At 32.1% G+C, this 19,459-nt stretch overlaps 1 protein-coding gene across 2 annotated transcripts; it reads left to right on the forward strand.

Moving 5' to 3' along the window:
• The first annotated feature begins 2,673 nt into the window (after positions 1-2,673).
• Positions 2,674-11,750, forward strand: LOC130644829 (runt-related transcription factor 3-like). Of its 2 annotated transcripts, XM_057450587.1 has the most exons (5): positions 2,674-3,080; positions 5,650-6,072; positions 7,001-7,105; positions 10,264-10,428; positions 10,591-11,750. In XM_057450587.1, exons 2-5 carry the CDS (start codon positions 5,706-5,708, stop codon positions 11,313-11,315), a joined length of 1,362 nt encoding a protein of 453 aa, XP_057306570.1. In that variant the 5' UTR covers positions 2,674-3,080; positions 5,650-5,705; the 3' UTR covers positions 11,316-11,750. The 2 variants fall into 2 exon arrangements, with proteins under 2 accessions (XP_057306570.1, XP_057306569.1); XM_057450586.1 differs by lacking the exon at positions 2,674-3,080 and having other exon boundaries at positions 5,322-6,072.
• The last annotated feature ends 7,709 nt before the right edge of the window (positions 11,751-19,459 follow it).

The raw sequence follows: 19,459 nt of genomic DNA on the forward strand, positions 1-19,459 counted from the left end.
CCCCTATAATAAATTTTAAGAGGGATAAATAGAAGAACGAGATAAATTAATGTCAATATGCTACATTATGTAAACTTTTTTTCCCGTTTCATCATTGATATCAAACATTACCATTAACGATGCCCTTGATACACCTCTTCCTTCTCTCACCAAACAGATCCGTGCAACACCAAATGGTTGGCAATGAAAAGTCTTAAATAAAGACTTGGTTATAAGAGAAATTGGGGAAGTTTGAGAATACGCCTTGCAAGCAAAAAATTATGTCCAAAAATTTCTACTTTGTTATTGCGAAGGAAATGAAAATACGGAGGCTAAAAAAAACTCTCGTTCCTCTGGAATGTTCAAATGTTAGCTATCTACGTTCCATGCTCAGTCTATTATGACGTCATACAAACCGCGACGACGAGTTCGCAGATGATAACCGCTTTATTCTCACTTTATCGTTGTAAGGTTTTTTTTAACCTTTATGTGACATATTTCTATCTGTCACGAAATCCTCCACAAACAATTATACTTGTGGTTTCAAACAATGGAAAGCAGTTTTTGCACTTCAATGACAAACTTGTGTGAACTTGATTCCAAATTGAGTAATAGCTGATTAGATTAAAGTCAATCAAGACGGTTGAGGTGAAGATAATTTGTAAATAGTTCTAGGTAGATTGCAATACTTTTATTGAATATACTTTCACAGGGAAAAAACTTTGCTTAATTGGATCGAAAGAGGAAGTTGAATGAAAATAATTTTCTGTCACAATATATGATGCGTTTGTTATTGCTCGTATAAAACTCACAAGAATGTTATTTTTATAAAATGACGTCAAAAGAATCATTTCTTTTTATTTTCTTATTTATTTGTTTGTTTATATTTTAAACTTATTTCAAGATCATCCCATCCTTTTTTCAAGTATGTATATACACTTCATGTTGGTCAGTCATTATGACAAATATTTTTCGGGAAAATATACAGCTACAACCTATGGACTTTAAGTGTTCGAACTTTCTTAAGTATGAATCAGCCAATTAATAAAAATACAAACACTCAGATCTTCTAAAATCTGAAAATTGGTTACATTATTAAAAGATTTTGATAACTTGGGCTGACAAAACAAGGGTGGGTGTATGGGAGCGCATTCCCCCCCCCCTTAACCATGAATTTATCGACCCTGATTACAAATAAAAAGGTGATTTGTCCTTACAATTAATTTTTATTTAAAAGACAAATATCCTGGAGGGTGTGCCCTTTGTAGCTCTAAGCAATCACTAACTTTTAGTCTCTAAATATTTTAAGAACGAAATGTATGCCTTAAGAGTCAATAAGGCGTTTAATGATCTTATCAAAAAAACTCTTAAAATAACGTTAACAATGTCATATCAGATGATAAAACTCGAAAGATTGGATATTTTGTTTATTGTCGTGGTTTACTGACCTATATAAATAAATCAATCAATTAAAAGATTAATTATCACTTTTAAATATTTATTTTGATTATCTTTGTGAGAAGGATATGATAATGAAGTGACACTACTTAATGAGTGTGAGTTTGTAATAAGAAATTGAAATCCAAACAAGCATTTCCGTCTCTTCTCACTATCCGAAATTTCTAATTATGCAACTCATATTTTGTCTGCTGCAATAATATTTGCATACCATTAAATGTTATTTGAACTCATGACCTTGAGAGATGTCAAGGCAGCCTTAAAATTTTCGACAAAAATATTTTTCAATGAGCTGTACATGTTTTTGTAAGAAAGTCTAAAGTTTTTTGTTGTGTTTATTTTGCTCTTTGTCGTCTCATATTTTGTGAATGCGTCTGATATTACAACTTGTTTTATACAAAACTACGCTTGCTTAAAACAAATTTTCCACAATGAATAAAACTATTTTTTTTCGAGGTCGTAAAATTTATTTCTTAACGCGTAAAGCAGCGCCACATGAATAACGCCGCGTAAAGCAACGCCCCACGAGTGCGGCAATGAACATTGTTCAGGTTATTAACCTTGAATAAGAATTCATTGTGAAACTTTGTAACAATTAAAAATAGTTATATATTCACTTGAATAGATTATATCTTGCTACATGGTAATTACGCATCACATTAAGGTAAATGCATCACTTTATTCATCATCAAGAACATGCGTCACACACGCAGAGGACAAGCATGTTTCATCTCGTTTTTCTAGCGTGTTCAATGCTTGTTGCAGGGTTTTTTTAAAAGTTTTTCCTTGTCTCTACTAGAATAACATTTATCAAGCTTTTCGTTGGTTTTTCATTCGTTTAAAATTCAGAATAGTCTTTTTGTATTTTTTTACATATATAAAAAGACTTTTGTTCTAAAGCTTTGTCTAGCTACGTAAAAGTGCATGGTATTTTAAAGAAACCATGCAAAACGCATTAGTAGTTTGAGCTCTTTTTTTTATCATTGTATTATGAAAAGATTATTATGTTGTTCTGGAATAAAAGGAACAATTTAGCCTAGTTTATTTAGTGAAACGTGTGAATCTAAGCAATGACGAGATACGGTAAAATTGACATTTCACTTTCCTTGTAAACGTGGTTATATAATGCAGTGCTCAATTTTAAGATCTCTAACATTTTCCTAATATTTCTGGGTAAATTATCTGCACCAGCAAAAGTTTCTCTAAGTGTTCTTCTCGATAAACGGGTAGCTACTTCCTCAAAGAAACGGCTTTTAAGTCTTTTTTTTTTGCTAAACTTGTCATAAATCATTGTTTAATTTTTATTTGACATATAGGCGTCATCCAACAATTAGTCACACATCGTTTAATTAACAGCTTCATCTTCATTAATTGCTGGCATAATTAATACGCTTTTAATGATATTCTCCAGCACAAAGAAAGTCAACTTGTCACACCACTTAACGTAATCTATCAATTAATCCTCGGAGATGGAGCGTGTAATGAGACTTTCTGATGCATGCTGTTTATTTGGACGCCTTAATGCTAGCTACGTGAAATAATTTCAAATTTGATTATATCAAATATTTTTTATGACTTTTGGCAACCACGTCTTCATCAGGCAGTCATCCAGAAAAAACCGACGCATCGATTACATTCGGCAGGTAGGTGTTATACACTGCTGTATTTTTCTCTTCATGTTTCTAACCGCAAATAGCTTTCCTGTTTGGTTTCCGCCACAAGCCACCTAAGATTTTCATCAACCTAGGAAAACCATTTAAGTAAATGTGGGGTTGCAAACGTTGGTTTGATACCATTATGTTGCTAATGACTACAATTTTTATCATGACCATAAAATCAGCACTATTTTATCTTAGGGCAACGTGGGTTTTTTTTCTTTCAATGAAAATTCCAAATGACGCATATATCCCCTAGACAGGAAGTGTATAATTTTCAGCGGATCAGCGCAGAACAGTTGTTGTGTTTGATTTCAGCGTGTACAGTATGAAATCCCACAACACAAACAGCCACAATAGAAGGATTTATTTTTTTTATTGTATTCATTTTTGTTACAAGTTTTAATTCATTTATCGCGTTCATTTTGTGGGGGATTATCACACTATATAGATCAAAGTTGCATGCAATATCATAACTTTATGCGAGTTTAGAACTCGCGCACGATTTTGGTCATATCAGTTATTACAATCAGCAAAATCTAATTTTATTAACATAGCTACTCTATTACGATTTTGGATAACAAAACATTTAAATATATAAAAAGTACTCGGTTGAAAAAAAACCACAAGGATAAACTTTGCTCATATGCTTGGCAAAAATTGCCCCCCCCCCCCCCCCCCCCCCTACTCTTAATTAACGGGGATAAGCTTTCCCAGTTGAAGTTAACTTCGCAATGCCAATTTTTTGTCTATGGGATAATTTTGCAAGTGTATTTCGAGAGTAAAATATTTATTTGATATGAAAACAATGACTTTCTTTATTCCTGAGGTTTTTAAGCAAACAAGAATTCCCCATGTGAGGACTATTTCGAATATTTGCGTACTTTAATAATATTTTTTGCAAGTCCTTGTCAAGACTATGTGTACCTTCTCAAGTTATTTCCTTTCATTTTTCTTTACTATTAAGTAAAAATAAATAAAATAACATTAAATAAAGTAATAGGAGATAAAATAAACAGAATTACTTCTGCAAATACGGAAATACTGTGTACATATTATAAAGGTAGAGACATGTTTTTCATTCAAGTGGGAGGGCAAGAGATTTAACTTGTCATAAAATGTCCTAGCCTTAAAATAATCTTCTCTGATATTTGCACTAAGAGCGCGCCCGACAATGTGGTTACGTGTCCATCGTCCTCGTATACCACATCGCCATCAGACTAGACATGGCAAACCAAAGTTAAAACCATTAACATTTCATGTGTTCGGGCCATTTCGCTCCTCATAGCACTGACGCGAATAAAGAAATGCACATGTCAGCATTTATTTATGAAACTGTTTTTTTCCTGTCGCTAGTAAAAAGCAGTTAGAAACAGAAAGAAAGTTCTAAAAATAACTTTTAAAATATTCAAAAGTTTATTATGAAAGATGCTCGTTAAAATTCAACTTAGTCACCAGGGCTCTTTCTTTACTTTCATTTCATCGCTATGAAAACCCTGTGGTTAGGGTGGGTAAACGTTTTCCAGGTAAATTTTATGACTTTCTGTTCTGGGTATTTATTATTTAAATTTAACGATAACTTTGTGCTATTATTAGCAGTGCTTTTCTGCGTGTTTTTTTTCCTTCTTTTTATTTATAATCACTTACTTTAATTTTTATATATTTTTATCTTAATTTTTTTTTGAATGAAATATTTTTAAAACTTAAGATACAATGTTTTGTTAGCTCTTTCTTAAAATACTCGATACATCTCTCAAACTACAGCGACAGGACTGTGTTAAAAACAACATTTGTTTCAAAGGAACGCAATTTTTTTATAAAATCTTGATTGACGTGCCCTACAAAAAACAATAGCTTTCCTCTATTGTTATCCCATTCACTGCCTTTATCTCATTGGAAAAAATAAAAGTGTTAGTTTTAACAAGGTGCTCTCTTTTTCAATACGAACAGATGTCACGCTGTGCATGATGGGATGGATACTTTTTTATAAACGACTAATCACAGGCCGTTGTGAAGTAATCGCCATCAAATTAAATTTGTATTGCGGTTGTTAGCAATAAAAGTTCATGGAAATGATCAAGTGTTATTTTATTGTACTACGCTCTTTACCACAGCATCACACACTTCACAAGAGTTTAGATGAGGAAAAGAGTGACTCGAAATTTTATAACTACTTAAGAAAGAAATATATTATATATAATATACCTATATGAATATATATAGCTATATAAGAATAGAAAAAGAAGATAGTTTTTTTTTGAATTGATTGATGAAACAAGTCAATGTTGAATAATTAAAGCATTCTTATTAGGCAGTTGAATGATATATTGTACAATTTAGATATGTCAAGCATTCAAAAGAGTGAAACATTTGTGTAAATTCCCATTCATGCTATATTATATTATATGAACAAATTTTCTTTTTCTTGTTCAAGGAGAAAAATTTGTTGAATGCGGTTTTAAAGTTGACAGTGTGTTGGCTTTCTTGGTTAGATAATTGGTTAACATACGGTTTTAGGGGTTTGTTTTAAATTTTATTCTTATTATTTTATTCACAGTGGTTAAAGACGCGAAACGAGCTTGATTATTTATTAATTTCTTTGCAAACGACAACATGACCATGACACTAAGTCAAATTGAACATATTGGACCAATGAGAGGACTTCCGTCACGTTTTAAACCTGACAAGTCAGTCATCCTTGGTGGTGATAATATTCAAGACAGTCCAGGAGAATTAGTTAAAACAGATTCACCAAACTTTGTATGTAGCGTATTGCCAGCACACTGGAGATGCAACAAAACATTACCTGTTGCCTTTAAAGTCGTGTGTCTAAGTGGAGACATACCTGATGGAGTGACCGTTTCTATATCAGCTGGGAATGATGACAACTTTTCAGCAGAACTACGGAATGCTACAGCCATTATGAAAAATCAAGTGGCGAGGTTCAATGATTTAAGATTTGTGGGCAGATCTGGTAGAGGTAGGCAATATCATCTGACAATATCTTATTTTTTTATTGATTTTCATATTTTTGTTTACAAATTCATTAGATCTCGCGTATCGAAATTTTTCACCATCCTGGATATATTGCGGCAATTTGTAAATTTTAACACTTTTTAAAAACAGATTTCATGTTTCCCTTTTTACTATATTTTTTTCGGTCTTTTTCATTTTTTTGTAAGTGGACAAGAAAAGGTGTTGCTTTGAAAGTGTTTTGGAAACACGCGGAAAAAAAAAATTTGTTAGCTACTCTCTCATTCACTGATCGGAAATTAAACGACTTCGTTTCTACTTAAAATAATGCCAAACTTTTTCGTTAATGAGCTGCGTATTATCGCCGACTTTAATGTTTCCGTTATCGCCTTCTAACATCGTTGTTGAAATTAAAGTTTAATTCAAACCATTAAAAACAAAAGTACTTTTAGAAACTGTATCACAAGAAGCTCTCTTTTCTTACGTCGTACGAAAACTTGATGAATAATAAGCTCTTGTCGTATGCATAAATTTAAAAACGGTTTATATAAATTTGGTCCAGCAGCCATTTTCCTTTCAAAAAGATGGTTTTTTTTAGAAAATAATACAAACATGCGATTGACCCCATGTTTAGAGATCTACCAGACGAAATAATAAGAAAAGTTAACAACACTATATATTTTGAAAATTTTAAGTTATCCTTGATAAAATGAACAATTAGGCACCGCACTTGAACTAACCATAAATATAAACCATAAATAATTATGTTTAGACAGCTAAGCGAGAAGAGAAGGAACAAAAACTTAACCTCTGAGTCTCTAAAGTCTAAAGTATAAATCAATAGAGATGTCAATAAATATTATTTTAGTTGATCTTAATATTAATACATTTTATTTTATTTCCATCTCATTTTTATCCTTTTATCTATTTTTTAGGCAAGACCTTCACGATTACAATCACAGTAAACACCGACCCGCCTCAGGTGGCGACATATATGAGAGCTATTAAAGTTACGGTAGACGGCCCAAGAGAACCTAGACGTAAGTACTTTAACCTTGTCGTTCTTTTTTTTACGCACTTCCGTACTAATTGCGTTTTAAAGGCGTTTGAATGTTTCCGGATGAAATTAATTTTGGGGGTATAAATACGTCCGGTTTAAAAAGGTCCCTTTGCACATTTATGATTTGCGATTTTAAAAAAGGTTAAAATCATTACGAATATTCACTCATTTCCCTTTTCTTTCATCATTCCAAAAAGGTAACACTATGGAATTTTTTCTTCGTTATTATGACAGGCTTATGACGATTGTACTCTCTTACTCTTGACAAGATTTCAGAAAAACAAGTTAAGTGTCCTTGTACTATGAAAATAAGATGACAGGTTTCCTTCAAAAGTCTATTCATGTTCAAAAACAGCGTTCGCTCTATCGCAAGATCATGTAGGCTGCCCAATATATGGGTGTTTATATTTTTAATGCCTCAAAAAGTTGGTTCTTCCAAAATTGTTAAATATTTTTTAATAAAAAAAGGTACTCTATCTATCAGTGCTACTACGCGCAGAATCTGATTCAATTCACCTGACATGCATTTGGTTCAAATAGTTTAAACACGATATGAATATAAAACATCTCCGTTACGTTTTAATTGGTTGACAGAAAAAGCTCAATTTGTGGCCACATCGTTTGTGTCTGTGCATAAGAGTGTGTGGTTTTTTTAGTCAGTGAGATTTCAAGTTGTCTTCGTGGTGACGGTTTTGTTGCATTGTGTGTAGAGTCAAAGAAGGTCCTTAGAAACACGTGTTCGCATTTAATAGCAGTAATACCAGTATGCGTCATGTTCTATTTGTAGAACATCAAATAGATTCGCTGACTCATTTTTTGTTGGTTTATTAAAAAATCAAAAACTTTAACCATTATTGTAATTATAAGGGGGCATTTTTTTTAGGATTTTGTTCCCTTAGTTTAAATTAGAGATGAAAAATGATTTTCTGATATTTTTCGGGAAGCAATTTAATTCACTTGAAGAAAAAATACAGCATACAACGATATAAGAGTGTGTTCAGTGAATAAGATATGCGATTCTGGCGACATATGGTGAAAATACTCGTCCTATGGTTTATTGTGAATTATTAATTATCTCACATCGAATCCGATTCACCATACAGTACTGTATCGAACCTAGTTTATGCCTTTTTCCTCATTCTATCCTATCTCCCTGTTTTTTTTGTTTTTAATTGTCTTTTACTAGTAGACCTAAATTCTGTGAGGTAATGACTTTTGTCCAACATAACATTTCTTCCATTATTTTTCTTCAACACTTTTTTTACAATCGTAAAAGTTTTATCATACGGAAGCCATTTAAACGCATAGACAGTCATTTTCGTCATACAATTAGGACGAAAAATATTTTTTTAGAAAATTTTGCTGAAGCATTTCTGTATGACATCATAGCTAAGCATTGCATTCATTTTTGAGACATTAATACGGTCTTCATCCCCCTAATGAATTTTTATGCTGATTGAAACAGGTTAATTATTGTGTTTTTTGTTTTTGTTTTCTGCCTCAGGCTTCATAAATATATCCTAAAAACAATTTAATTGTTTATTTATTTACTTTTTTTTTTTTTTTTTTTTTTGAAAAGTAGTTTTCATAATGTCAAAACATCTTGTAAAATAGAAAAGGGCGGAAAAGGTCTGCTTTCTTTAAGCTTTCGTAAATATTATCCAAATGTCTACATGTCAGCATTTTGGAGGATTTGCCAAGACTGAGAACTATTTTTACTTGAATAGTGAAAAGAAAGCCTTTGTAGAAGTTGCTGCATTCAGAGTTAAATATTTCCAAAAATGGAGTGAAAATTACTGAACTATAGTTTGTGGGGTAATAAGGAATGAGTATGATAAGGAATGACTCAAAATTAATATTTTAAGTTTCTTGCAACTTAAAGTTTAATCATAATGAGATTACTAATAGCCAAAGATTCAATTTCAAGTTAACCAAAGTTTGTTTCCTTCAAGAATCCACAAAGAAATATACGAAGCAAACTAAAATATCTGACAGTTGAAATTAAATAGCCATTCTCCCCCTTGTTTTCTTTGCCGAAAAAAAAAAAGAAACAGAAAAGAAACAATGATTAGTTCTTAAACAATTTATCCCTCTTAAAATCAAAACCACAAGTCAAAAAATCACTTGCATGGATTAGGTTTTTCTAAGGTTGAATAACACTTGAGAATAAATAGAATTCTTTCACATGTTCGAGGATATAACGCGTAATGTAAATTCAAAACACTAAATATTAATGAATGATATGCACAGAACCATAATTAATTGCGTGTGATTTTCACTTACTTGTTTTGTAAGGGTGTTAACACATTATCGCTATTAAATACATCTACACTAAGTTCAAAATCGTTCCGACTTTACACCCATTTGTTAGCCTGTCTCCTGAGGTCGAAGAACGTTCATATGAACACAGTGAAAAAAATACCACAACAAAATAGTGGACGAAAGATATAAATAATTAAAAAACAACATTGTTGTATGACAATAAGACACTTCGCTCTATACCACATCTTCGATGTTGGTTTTTTCTAACGGAATTACATTAACAAATAATTTTTAAATAGATTGTTTTTTAATAAAAGCAACGAGTTCAAAAAAGTATACGAAAAATATCTAGCTGTAGACCTTTTTATGTATTCGGCATGTCGTAACTCAGCGAATGTATTTGTTGAGAAGTTTTTTTGTATAAAATTACCTAACAAATAAAAGTTGAATTTCCATTTTCAGTTATTTTCATAGGAGAACTGCAAAAGTAAATCGATTGAAAATGATTTTGAATCTTAAGCAACTTTTGATATATTGAAATTTTAACTGACTTATAAATATCTCGTTTGTACTGTTACCTTAATTTTGTACAATCCGCATTGCGGTTTAAGAAGAGCGATAGACCATTAAAAATGCGGCTGATAATTTAGAACCACCATGGCTTCATGTAATCGCATTAAGGTTAATTAACTCATTCTAATTAATCAAAGCATGTGCGAACACAACTTCGCCTAAGAAGGCTGTCACAAGAAAATGAATTTTGCATGTTGGGACACATATCCAACCATCACAGAATTTTGCGACGTCTAATGTTTTTCATGTACTATAGTTTTAGTTTTATCGCTTGCATATAATCAAGCAGTATCTATGTTTTAGGCCATAGGAGGCAAGAAGAGAGAGACGGAGGTTTTGTTGATCATTATGGCTTTCCAACTAGAATAGGAGATATTGGTATGGATCACTTTCGGCAACCCGGCATGCCATTTTCAGATATTCATCAGTCATCGATGCAATCGAATAATTTTTCTCATCTTCCTCCAGGTTAGTAATCACGTCTTGATTTTGTTTTATATATTAGCTATTGTATGAATTTGCTTAATTAGAGGTACCGATTGAGTAGAGAAAACGAATTAAAAACGCATTTGTTTGCCCACATAATATTATTGTTTCTAAATATATAATATGATTTAACATCACATTTAGATATTGGCATGCGTTCACCAACCTCGTGGTCCCATTATAGTTTCCCTGGTAGCATGTACGGTCATAACTTATCACCAACCAGTACTGACTCCTACGGAGGAAGTATGATACACAACAATAACAACTCTTATAACCAACAACCGCTTCCTTTAAGTTTAAAGTCAGGTCATGGTAACGATCTGTCCTTACAGGGGAATTATAGTGACCCTCGAATGTTTGGTACTTCTCAGTTAACACACAATAGAAATTCTCCGACAAATTCAAACGGTGCGAACACTCCCCCACAGAGTTTAAGTTCAGTGTATCATACGGATTCGATGAATAATTCTAACGGCCTACCTGGATCTCACGCGTATCCAAGTTCAAACGTCCATGGAGGAAACCCGAATCCAGCTCATAGTTTTTTAGGTACAAATAGTGTGACTATAAATAACAATTACTTAATGAATGTCTCTCCGCCGGGAAGCTTAAATCTTCCATTTAAGTCTTATAATAATAATCAAAATGGTCTTCCCCGAACAGTGGAAGAAGATGTGAATAACAATCAAATGGGACATTATTATCGTCCGCCACCCACACTGTATGAAGCACCCAGTTACGGTAACCAAAGTTATTTGAAGCACGGGTACGAATCACATATTACGGACCAAAATGGCAACGTTAATGGCCATCATGGTGACGAAATTGATGATAGCTCAACTCCTAAAGTGTGGAGGCCATACTAATTCTTGTGTATATAAAAAAATATTTCTTTTTTTAGTTCTTTTCTTTTTATATAAATATAAAAGTAAAGCAAATAGGACTTCGTTTTGAAAAGTAAACAACGCCTTAGGTGATGTCAAATTTAAAATGGCGTTAATTTTATGTTATTTCTTTTAAATCGTTTTTTCTATATTAATTTTAATGCAGAAGACATAAATATCACTTACTATTTATTATATATTATTTGTTATTTGTTTGTTTCTCTTAGTTATTTGTTTGTTTTATGAGTGTAGTGCAGTGAGAGAGTCTCCTTTAAAGGAGAGGAGAGAAAAGTCACATTAAAAATTTTGTTGAGAGATTTTTTATTTACGTTATAAAGTCAGTGTTGACGGAAAGTAACAAAATGTATATATTTGGACATATTTTATGAATTTAAGGAATACAATTCTCTTATGGAAGTTCATTCGCAGCATTTTTTTCTAATTCATCTTAGAATAACCTGTGCCAGACTTTAACTAGATGGGCATGAAATAGAAATCAGCTCTGATAGGTAAACAAAACAAGAATTTATAAAACTTTGCAGTTTCTTTCATGTCAATTGACAAGCTCTGATTTGGATGGTGTCATCAATTTAGGCTGTAATCTTGTTTAACTAGTTCAACACGTAGCTGAAACTCGCAACGAAAAAAATGGAAGAAATTGTCTGCGATCATGTTTACTACGTATTTTGTTTTAAAAAAATCTGTTTTTAGTTATTCTGATCACAATTTTGGGATCTTTTATGATTTTTGCAATCCTACAATTTCGGTACCTAGACTTCCATAAAAACATTGCCAAGGAAATAAAGAACAGAATAACAAAAAAATAAAGTCACGCTACATAGGCGTGTCACAGGTTTTCGGTTAGGGGGACGAGATTGTAAATTGAGGGGTTCTTTTTGACTAAGGAGGCCCCACCGTAGCCGGGGTCTATTGGACAAGAAAATCTTACACCGTGAAAAATCGATTCTTTAAAAATAGAAAGTGCTTTAAACTGGTTTACCGCCTGCTCACTTTACAGTAACATATCTGTAGGGACTTGTGATTTCAGGGAATGACCATAATCAAACATTACATATTCTATTTACGTCAAACGTATACTTTTTAGTTTTTAGTCACCACTGACGAAGTGTATTCGTAAAAACTTGTATCCAACTTATCAAGTTTTAATCCAGCCGGATATTTATTTCCGTTGTGAATGAAAACAAAACTGTGTGGCCTTATGATTGCAATATTAATCAGATGATGTTTAAGACCCGGGGGTGTTTTACTTGGTAAAAGAATGCATTTAAGAAATATAATCACCTTGCCTGTAATTTCAAACAATTTCTAGCTTCAGACATCATACCAATCTTTTAAAAAAGGAAATTTGACTTTTCAGTATCATTAGCCAGTGACATCATCGGAAATGTATAAAGGATGTGTCATAATCAGAATACAATCTGACACAAATCAGACATGACATGGCAGGCTGGTAATCACCTTACCTGGTCGCTGATATCATTAAAATTGAATTAATGTTTGTGATTTTACAGATGGTTCCGCGGCGTTTTCTTTTAAGTTTTAATCCATCTTAATTCCAATACGCTGAAACGTGAATCACGCGTGCGATGGCTAGTGTGAGTGGGAGCGCACGTGTGGGTCGTTAGGTTATTGATCTGCAAAGGACACATATTTTTTTGTTTCTTTTTAAAGATCTTTTTCCTTCATTGCAACCTAAGCAGTTTGCTGTCAAATATGTCCTTTATTTAAGACATTGGTCATCTCAGTTGAAAGTATAAAACAGGAAAAAACGATAACAGATTTGTCACTAGAAACATTTTTGGTTAGTTGGGTGTGGGAGTAATTCGCCCTAAAAAATAAAATACAATGGGATATAAAAAAGAGTCCTTCTTAAAATAATAATAAAATGTAATATATAATAATAAGTTAAAAGGGGTGTATTTTAGTACAAGTTCAGTCATTTTCCCCACAAGTCTATGTAGCTGAGATGTCTCAACCTATAAGTAAAATACAGCTACCCACGTGCCGTATGTTGTAACATATAATTTAAAAAAAATAAAAATCTCGCGTTGCTTCCTTCATTGTAATTATATCCGATTTATCCCGAACCCTTCAAAATTGAACTAACCGCACCGATTCTTGCTCATTCAAATATATTTTTAAATCATCATGGTCACTCAGCAATTATTTAAACCAAAAATATCACTATACAGAAAAATGACGTCATTATCCCCACGCAAAACACAAATTTGAGTCCTAGAAAATTACTTAGTGTAAATTCTGCTTTTCAGCTAAGTTTAAGCTATGTTTACACGAATTTAAATTTGGGGAAAAAATAACTGGAAGATATCGTTGGTTATCGTTTTCAGTTTTTTTTATGCATTGAGTTGCAAGCAGTAAAGTAACAATGCTATGATCATTTCACCTACGGACTCATGTTTCATATGAAGAAATTTAAAAAGATTTAACACTGACAAGTGAACTTCAAGTGCATATTGATCAGAACTGAAGATGATGTTACCGCAATCCGGACGCTGAATGTTATTGAAAAACACTGGAATTTCCAATGCATGTCCAAAACTGAAATAATATTTGAAATCAGAGATATTTATGTGTAATGTCATAGCAACAGAGATAACAAAAACAACAACAACAAACAACAACAATAACGTCAAGCACAAACAGTACAGACTGATAAAAATAAGCACGAGTCACACTGATTGGATAATAAGAAATTTAATCAACAGTCGTTTATTTATAATTACATTTTGACATTGTTGCAACTTTCGAATGTCATTAGCACAGCTAACGACTTCAGTTGAACAGGTTACCGATTTCTGGAAAATTTGGTAAAAGTGTTTTGTAATTAACGTAAAGCAACACAAGCCGTTATCAGAATAGTCATGACATGCCATCATAGCTAAACTTAGAAGTACTGTCTTGAAAATATCCGCGCCAAATAATTAAAACAGACTTCATGTGTCTAAAACATATCTTTTTCATGCAAGAAACAGATTTTTAAGGAATTTGGTACTGGACCTTTTACTAATAAAAAAAGCTACAATTACAAAAACCAGAAATATTCCAAAAATAGGAAGTAAATAAACGTTTGCGTAATTTTTATGGCTACTAAAATTTTTAATTTTTTTAGATAAAATACTACGGTACATGCTTTTTTTTATAAAGCAAGGCAAAATGTTCAATGTTGCTTAAGTGTGTCCCCTTACTGACTCAGGTATTGTCTATTTATTCCTTGTTGGCTATCTACCTGGCGATACCAAGTAATAGAATCTATTTTTCGGGTTTCGTGGGCCGTTGCGTTGCTTACCCGGCCTTAACATCTGGTCTACATAAAATGTTTGTAGCCTACTGACTTCGGAACATTTGTCAGGCGATACTGTGTGACAACTTCGAGAAAAAAAATGTCATTTTCAAAAAAAACTATAAACAGGATTATAGCAGCGTCAAGCTAATGCACAAATTTAAATCAAACTTTTGGTTAGCGACGATCTCCATATAATTGCACATCACTTCAGATCGGCCAGTTGCTGCTTTACTTTAAAGAATTTTAACCTAACTTTGCTAGTGACAAAAGAGAACACAGCAAAATACAGTGGGGCGTTCATTTAGTTGGGGCTTTGATAAAGTTGGGGCGTTTATTAGCGCATGGGTAAAAACAATTAGTAAAACATTCTAGGAAGGCGTTATTACAGGGGCGGACATGTAATAGGTAAATTACGCCACATAATATTTTTTTTAGTTAAGATTCAAACTGCAGTAGCGTTCAAGAAACTAGTACTCTTACAATGTGTATTTTTTTATTAAATTTGTATTTCTTACAAGTATATATCCTGACTATCCTACTCAAAACTCAAACGTTTTGTAGTTCAACTAGTAGAATTTGCATGTGGACGGGAAAAAATAAACAAAGGAATATAAATATCAGATATCAGCAGGAGATAAAGTAGACAATGTTACTTTGGTTTTATGAAGTACCACATTGACCACATAACATGATGTAAAATGAACAGTGCTCTATATCATGAAATCGATATAAACCACAAGTAAAATGAAGTGTTGTGCACTTAACCAAAACAAAATAAAAAAAGTCAGAACATATTATTTCGCGAGATGAATGTTTATGGAGGTGCGCGCCATTTTAAATATGAAATTTTGCAAACTCCCCTTCAGAGAATAAACAGAAAATATAAATTCTCCTTTGAAAGTTCCGTAAAAATTGTTAGCTACTTAAGAAATTTGAAGCTGGATTTTAACCTTTTGTTTTTATATGAAATCGCATAAAAATAACACTGGCGTATTTATTAGTCAAACTCCCATCGACAAAGTTATTTAAAAAAAAAACGAGTGACTAAAATCTTCTAACGCCGGCCCTTTTAACGTCGCGACATAAAAGTTGACGCCAGTAAACGTCGAGAAAAGAGTCTACAAATACAATTTTATTCCTAATGTTTAATAATTACCCTACCATGCTTATTAATGGTGCACATTTTGAAAGGCGTTCCAAAACTTAATCATACGCATGTGATAAGAAATCACACAAATAAACTAACGGATATGTTATAAATAAAAAAATCAATAAGAGCGATACCGCCAGACCACATCCCACCCTTTAAATTTAATAGTCGCCACGCCTTCTAGAGTTACCAATTAATATTGTGTATATTCTTGGTTACTTTGCGGCTAGACGTAAGGACTTGTGTCAACAAGAATCAGAAATCATACGAAAAAAATTAAAAATTTGCACAAACAAGTCAAAAATTAATTCTCTTGAAAATACGAAGCATGAGTTATTTAATTACCAGGCTATTAAAAGGATTATGATATATTACCTGCGGTAAATATTCAAGTCGTTCCCAATTAATTAAAGGTTAGATTGAGGTATTAATTCTGATCTAGACAGATCACAAATAAAACCACAAGGCTGGTTATTTTGACCTTTTTTATTATTTCTGAACAAAACTTTAAAAGGTTATGGAAACTACTTTTAATTTGACCTCAGGTTTTTTATAGTTCTTACTTTTATTAATATTAAAGTAATGTATCAGCAAAGATAATATTTGAGACAATTATAAAAAGGTTAAACTTATTTAAGGAGCGGCTACCATTTTCAAAAAATGATTGACAGGTTACGATACCATTTTAGATCAATGATTGACGCGTTCTCATTTTCATTATATATTAGAATTTGCATTCCAGATAACTGTACTCCACCTCCATCCGCTCGACATAATAATCCTTTTTTAAATTATTACAGCTAAAATAAGTTATATAAACAAAATAATTATTATTCATATATTTTGAATTGTCATATTTCGAATTGCTTAGTACAAGCCATTATTAGACTGTTTTCATGTTAAAAAAATATTGCTTATAAAAAAATGCTTTGAACGATACCGTTTACCATTAAGGTAGTAATTTATTTCAAAACGATGTCTGAAAATTTAAATACTGTCTGGTTCATTGTTTTTTATTGATGGAAACAACCTTTCCCGACTGATAACTTGATGATGGGGTATTCCCTGTTAATTAAGAAGGTAGCAAAGTTTGTTCGAACCATGAATGACTTGCAAAAGGCGATGTTAACTCTTAACCGTCTTTAACACTTCAGGGTTATCTGATTCAGTTATTCACGAATTTGAAAGTGTCCTTACATTTTTAGAAGACACTATGCTAAATGACAGATTGCGTTGGTGAACCGTGATTTCTATTATGGGCCATAAGTATATAATATAGTTAAAGAGAAAATAATTTTGAAAAATAAAAACACATTTTTGACCTCTTCAACCGGTGTTACACACCTTAAAATTTTTCTGGTCCCTGAGAGTGAATTCTATCCACAGAAATTTAAGTCAACAAAATGTTTTAATGTAATTAATAATTTGTTACTTTTTTATTTAGGAATATCTTAATAAAATTCAAGATCTTCCAAAGGTTTTTTTTAGCATCGTTGAGCTCTTATAAAACAATTTGCAGAGCTACCTTTTTCATGTGTTATGTTACATGTTGATTAGGCTAGTCAATTATATTAAAATGTTTCTAAAAATCCGTTGAAAAACATATATATAAATATGACGAGAGCATAAATTGATGGTGCTCTAATTTGCATTGACGCGACGTGCACTAATTCTACAGTGTGTATGTTTTGACACAGCGATGTTAATTTTGCAGCCATGGGGCGGACACCTGAAAATGTTTATCAACAAAAACCAGACGTAAATAAAAAGGCTCTTACAATTATCATAAAGAGTCACATCCTTCCTACTATTAGTCGATAAACCACAGTGTCTAGCGTGACGTCATTAAATGACGTAATTTATAAAATAAAATATGTTGTGTGCAAATGGTACGATATCTTTAAGGTTGGTTTTCACCAAGAGAAAATTCTGACTAGGAGGAAATTTCCGCCTATGATATCATTTATAAATGCATAATGAATCCTGCTGTCTGAGGAAGAATTTTTTCGCGAATTTTCCAACCTATCAAAATTCTGCACTATATTTCACAATTGAGTTAAAGGTTTCTTTAAATACAAAAGCTATGTGAAACCTTTTAAAGCAGTATCGCTTTGTTTACTTCGAGCAATAAATATTATTGAGGTTTTAAGAAGGGTAATTAGAGCGTTTCATTCGTTCAGGGCGTTTAATTTGTTTAAGGCGTATAAATTTCGTGGTAATCTGACAACACTCACTTATGTCTTTTTTGTCACGCTGTGTGAGATTATTAAAGAACCCTTTTCTTCTTTTTGCATGCAAGTTTAAAGTGCCCGTCCTTTATAACTCCTGACAAAATAACACCTTCAAAGAAACAAGATCAGTGTTATGAAAGTAGTTATATTAAAAACGAAATAATATTTTTTTCCAAATCGATTTACGAAGTGTTTTGTTTGACATTTTTGTTTGAGGTTGTTATAAAACAACGTACTTGAAAATAGTCGAACAATTTAAACTTGTTATTACACATTGTGGCTCTACACAATAATAATCCTCCTACAGAACTCAAAGCTATTCCAAAATTTTAAAATAGTTACAATTATTTATTTTCACAATGCTTTTTTACTCTTTGTATTGTTATATTTTTGAAATATTATAAATAACTCTTAGTCAGCTCATATGACCAGGTTAAAATGCATTTTTTCGTTTAAATACTTTAGAGATCTTGATTTTTATTGGCGTTTAAGTAATTGCTCGTTCGCCTAACAACAAAGAGTTACAAAGATCTCCTGTTGCAAAGCCAAGCAGGGGTTGAGCGAGAGAAACAAAATTGTGCTTTAGGTCTATTACGAACTAACTTTACTAATTGAATCTCGTTTTTTATTATTTTTTTCGTAGCAAAGCAACAGGAAATATGTCTATTAAACGTTTATGTGTAAAAAAACATTTTCAGACTGCGTTAAAAAAATAGATTTTGACTCCATCGTCAAAAGTTAGTTTTTTTCAAAAAAAAAAAAAATACAAGCTTAAACGTTATAATGACAAAAGAAAAATGAAGTTATTAGTCTATAATTTTGCGAATGTTATCTTAATTGACAGTGTTTTATAAAGTTCTTAAAATAGTTCCATGAGATAAAAATCTTAACGAGGCAGACAATGTGGCGATAACGCTACAAAGCATTTTCTTCTCATTAATGAGAAAAAAATTTCGCAATCTTCTAAACATCAAGTCGTATTGTGTCGTGTTGTTAACGCAAGTTTGTCCTAATTTTATAAAATGACTCTTTTTTGCAAAAACTGGATGATTTTTTTTATTCACCCTTTTCTTTTCCTGACATATGACAAAAATATTTATTTTGATGTTTTCCTTTTTTAATCGAAGAAATTTCTCATGCTTTGATATACAATGCTTCGCTCAATGAACACGCAATTGTCCTGTCTAGGCCTTGTGTAATTCAACTATCTTAAATCCAAAAATAACAAACATTTCTGCTTCTTCGGTCGATTGATAAAATGTTTATATTATGCTGACTCAGTCATTACGTCAAAATTTTATTTCCTGCGGTTGCAACAACATTATATTTGACCTCAATTCCCTTTCGTCTGAGTCAAGGTGAAGTTTAAAAACTGTGTTTTCCATTAGGTGTGTATTCATCTCAAGATAGAAAAATCACA

Source organism: Hydractinia symbiolongicarpus, chromosome 5 (genome assembly GCF_029227915.1).
Source record: "Hydractinia symbiolongicarpus strain clone_291-10 chromosome 5, HSymV2.1, whole genome shotgun sequence".
Taxonomy (NCBI): Eukaryota; Metazoa; Cnidaria; class Hydrozoa; order Anthoathecata; family Hydractiniidae; genus Hydractinia; species Hydractinia symbiolongicarpus.

Bases quoted from the DNA above. Each gene is read 5' to 3' on its own strand.
- LOC130644829 (XM_057450587.1), top strand. From the start codon at position 5,706: ATGACCATGACACTAAGTCAAATTGAACATATTGGACCAATGAGAGGA. The intron at 6,073-7,000 runs GTAGGCAATATC...TCTATTTTTTAG, and splicing joins TGTGGGCAGATCTGGTAGAG to GCAAGACCTTCACGATTACA. The intron at 7,106-10,263 runs GTAAGTACTTTA...TCTATGTTTTAG, and splicing joins CGGCCCAAGAGAACCTAGAC to GCCATAGGAGGCAAGAAGAG.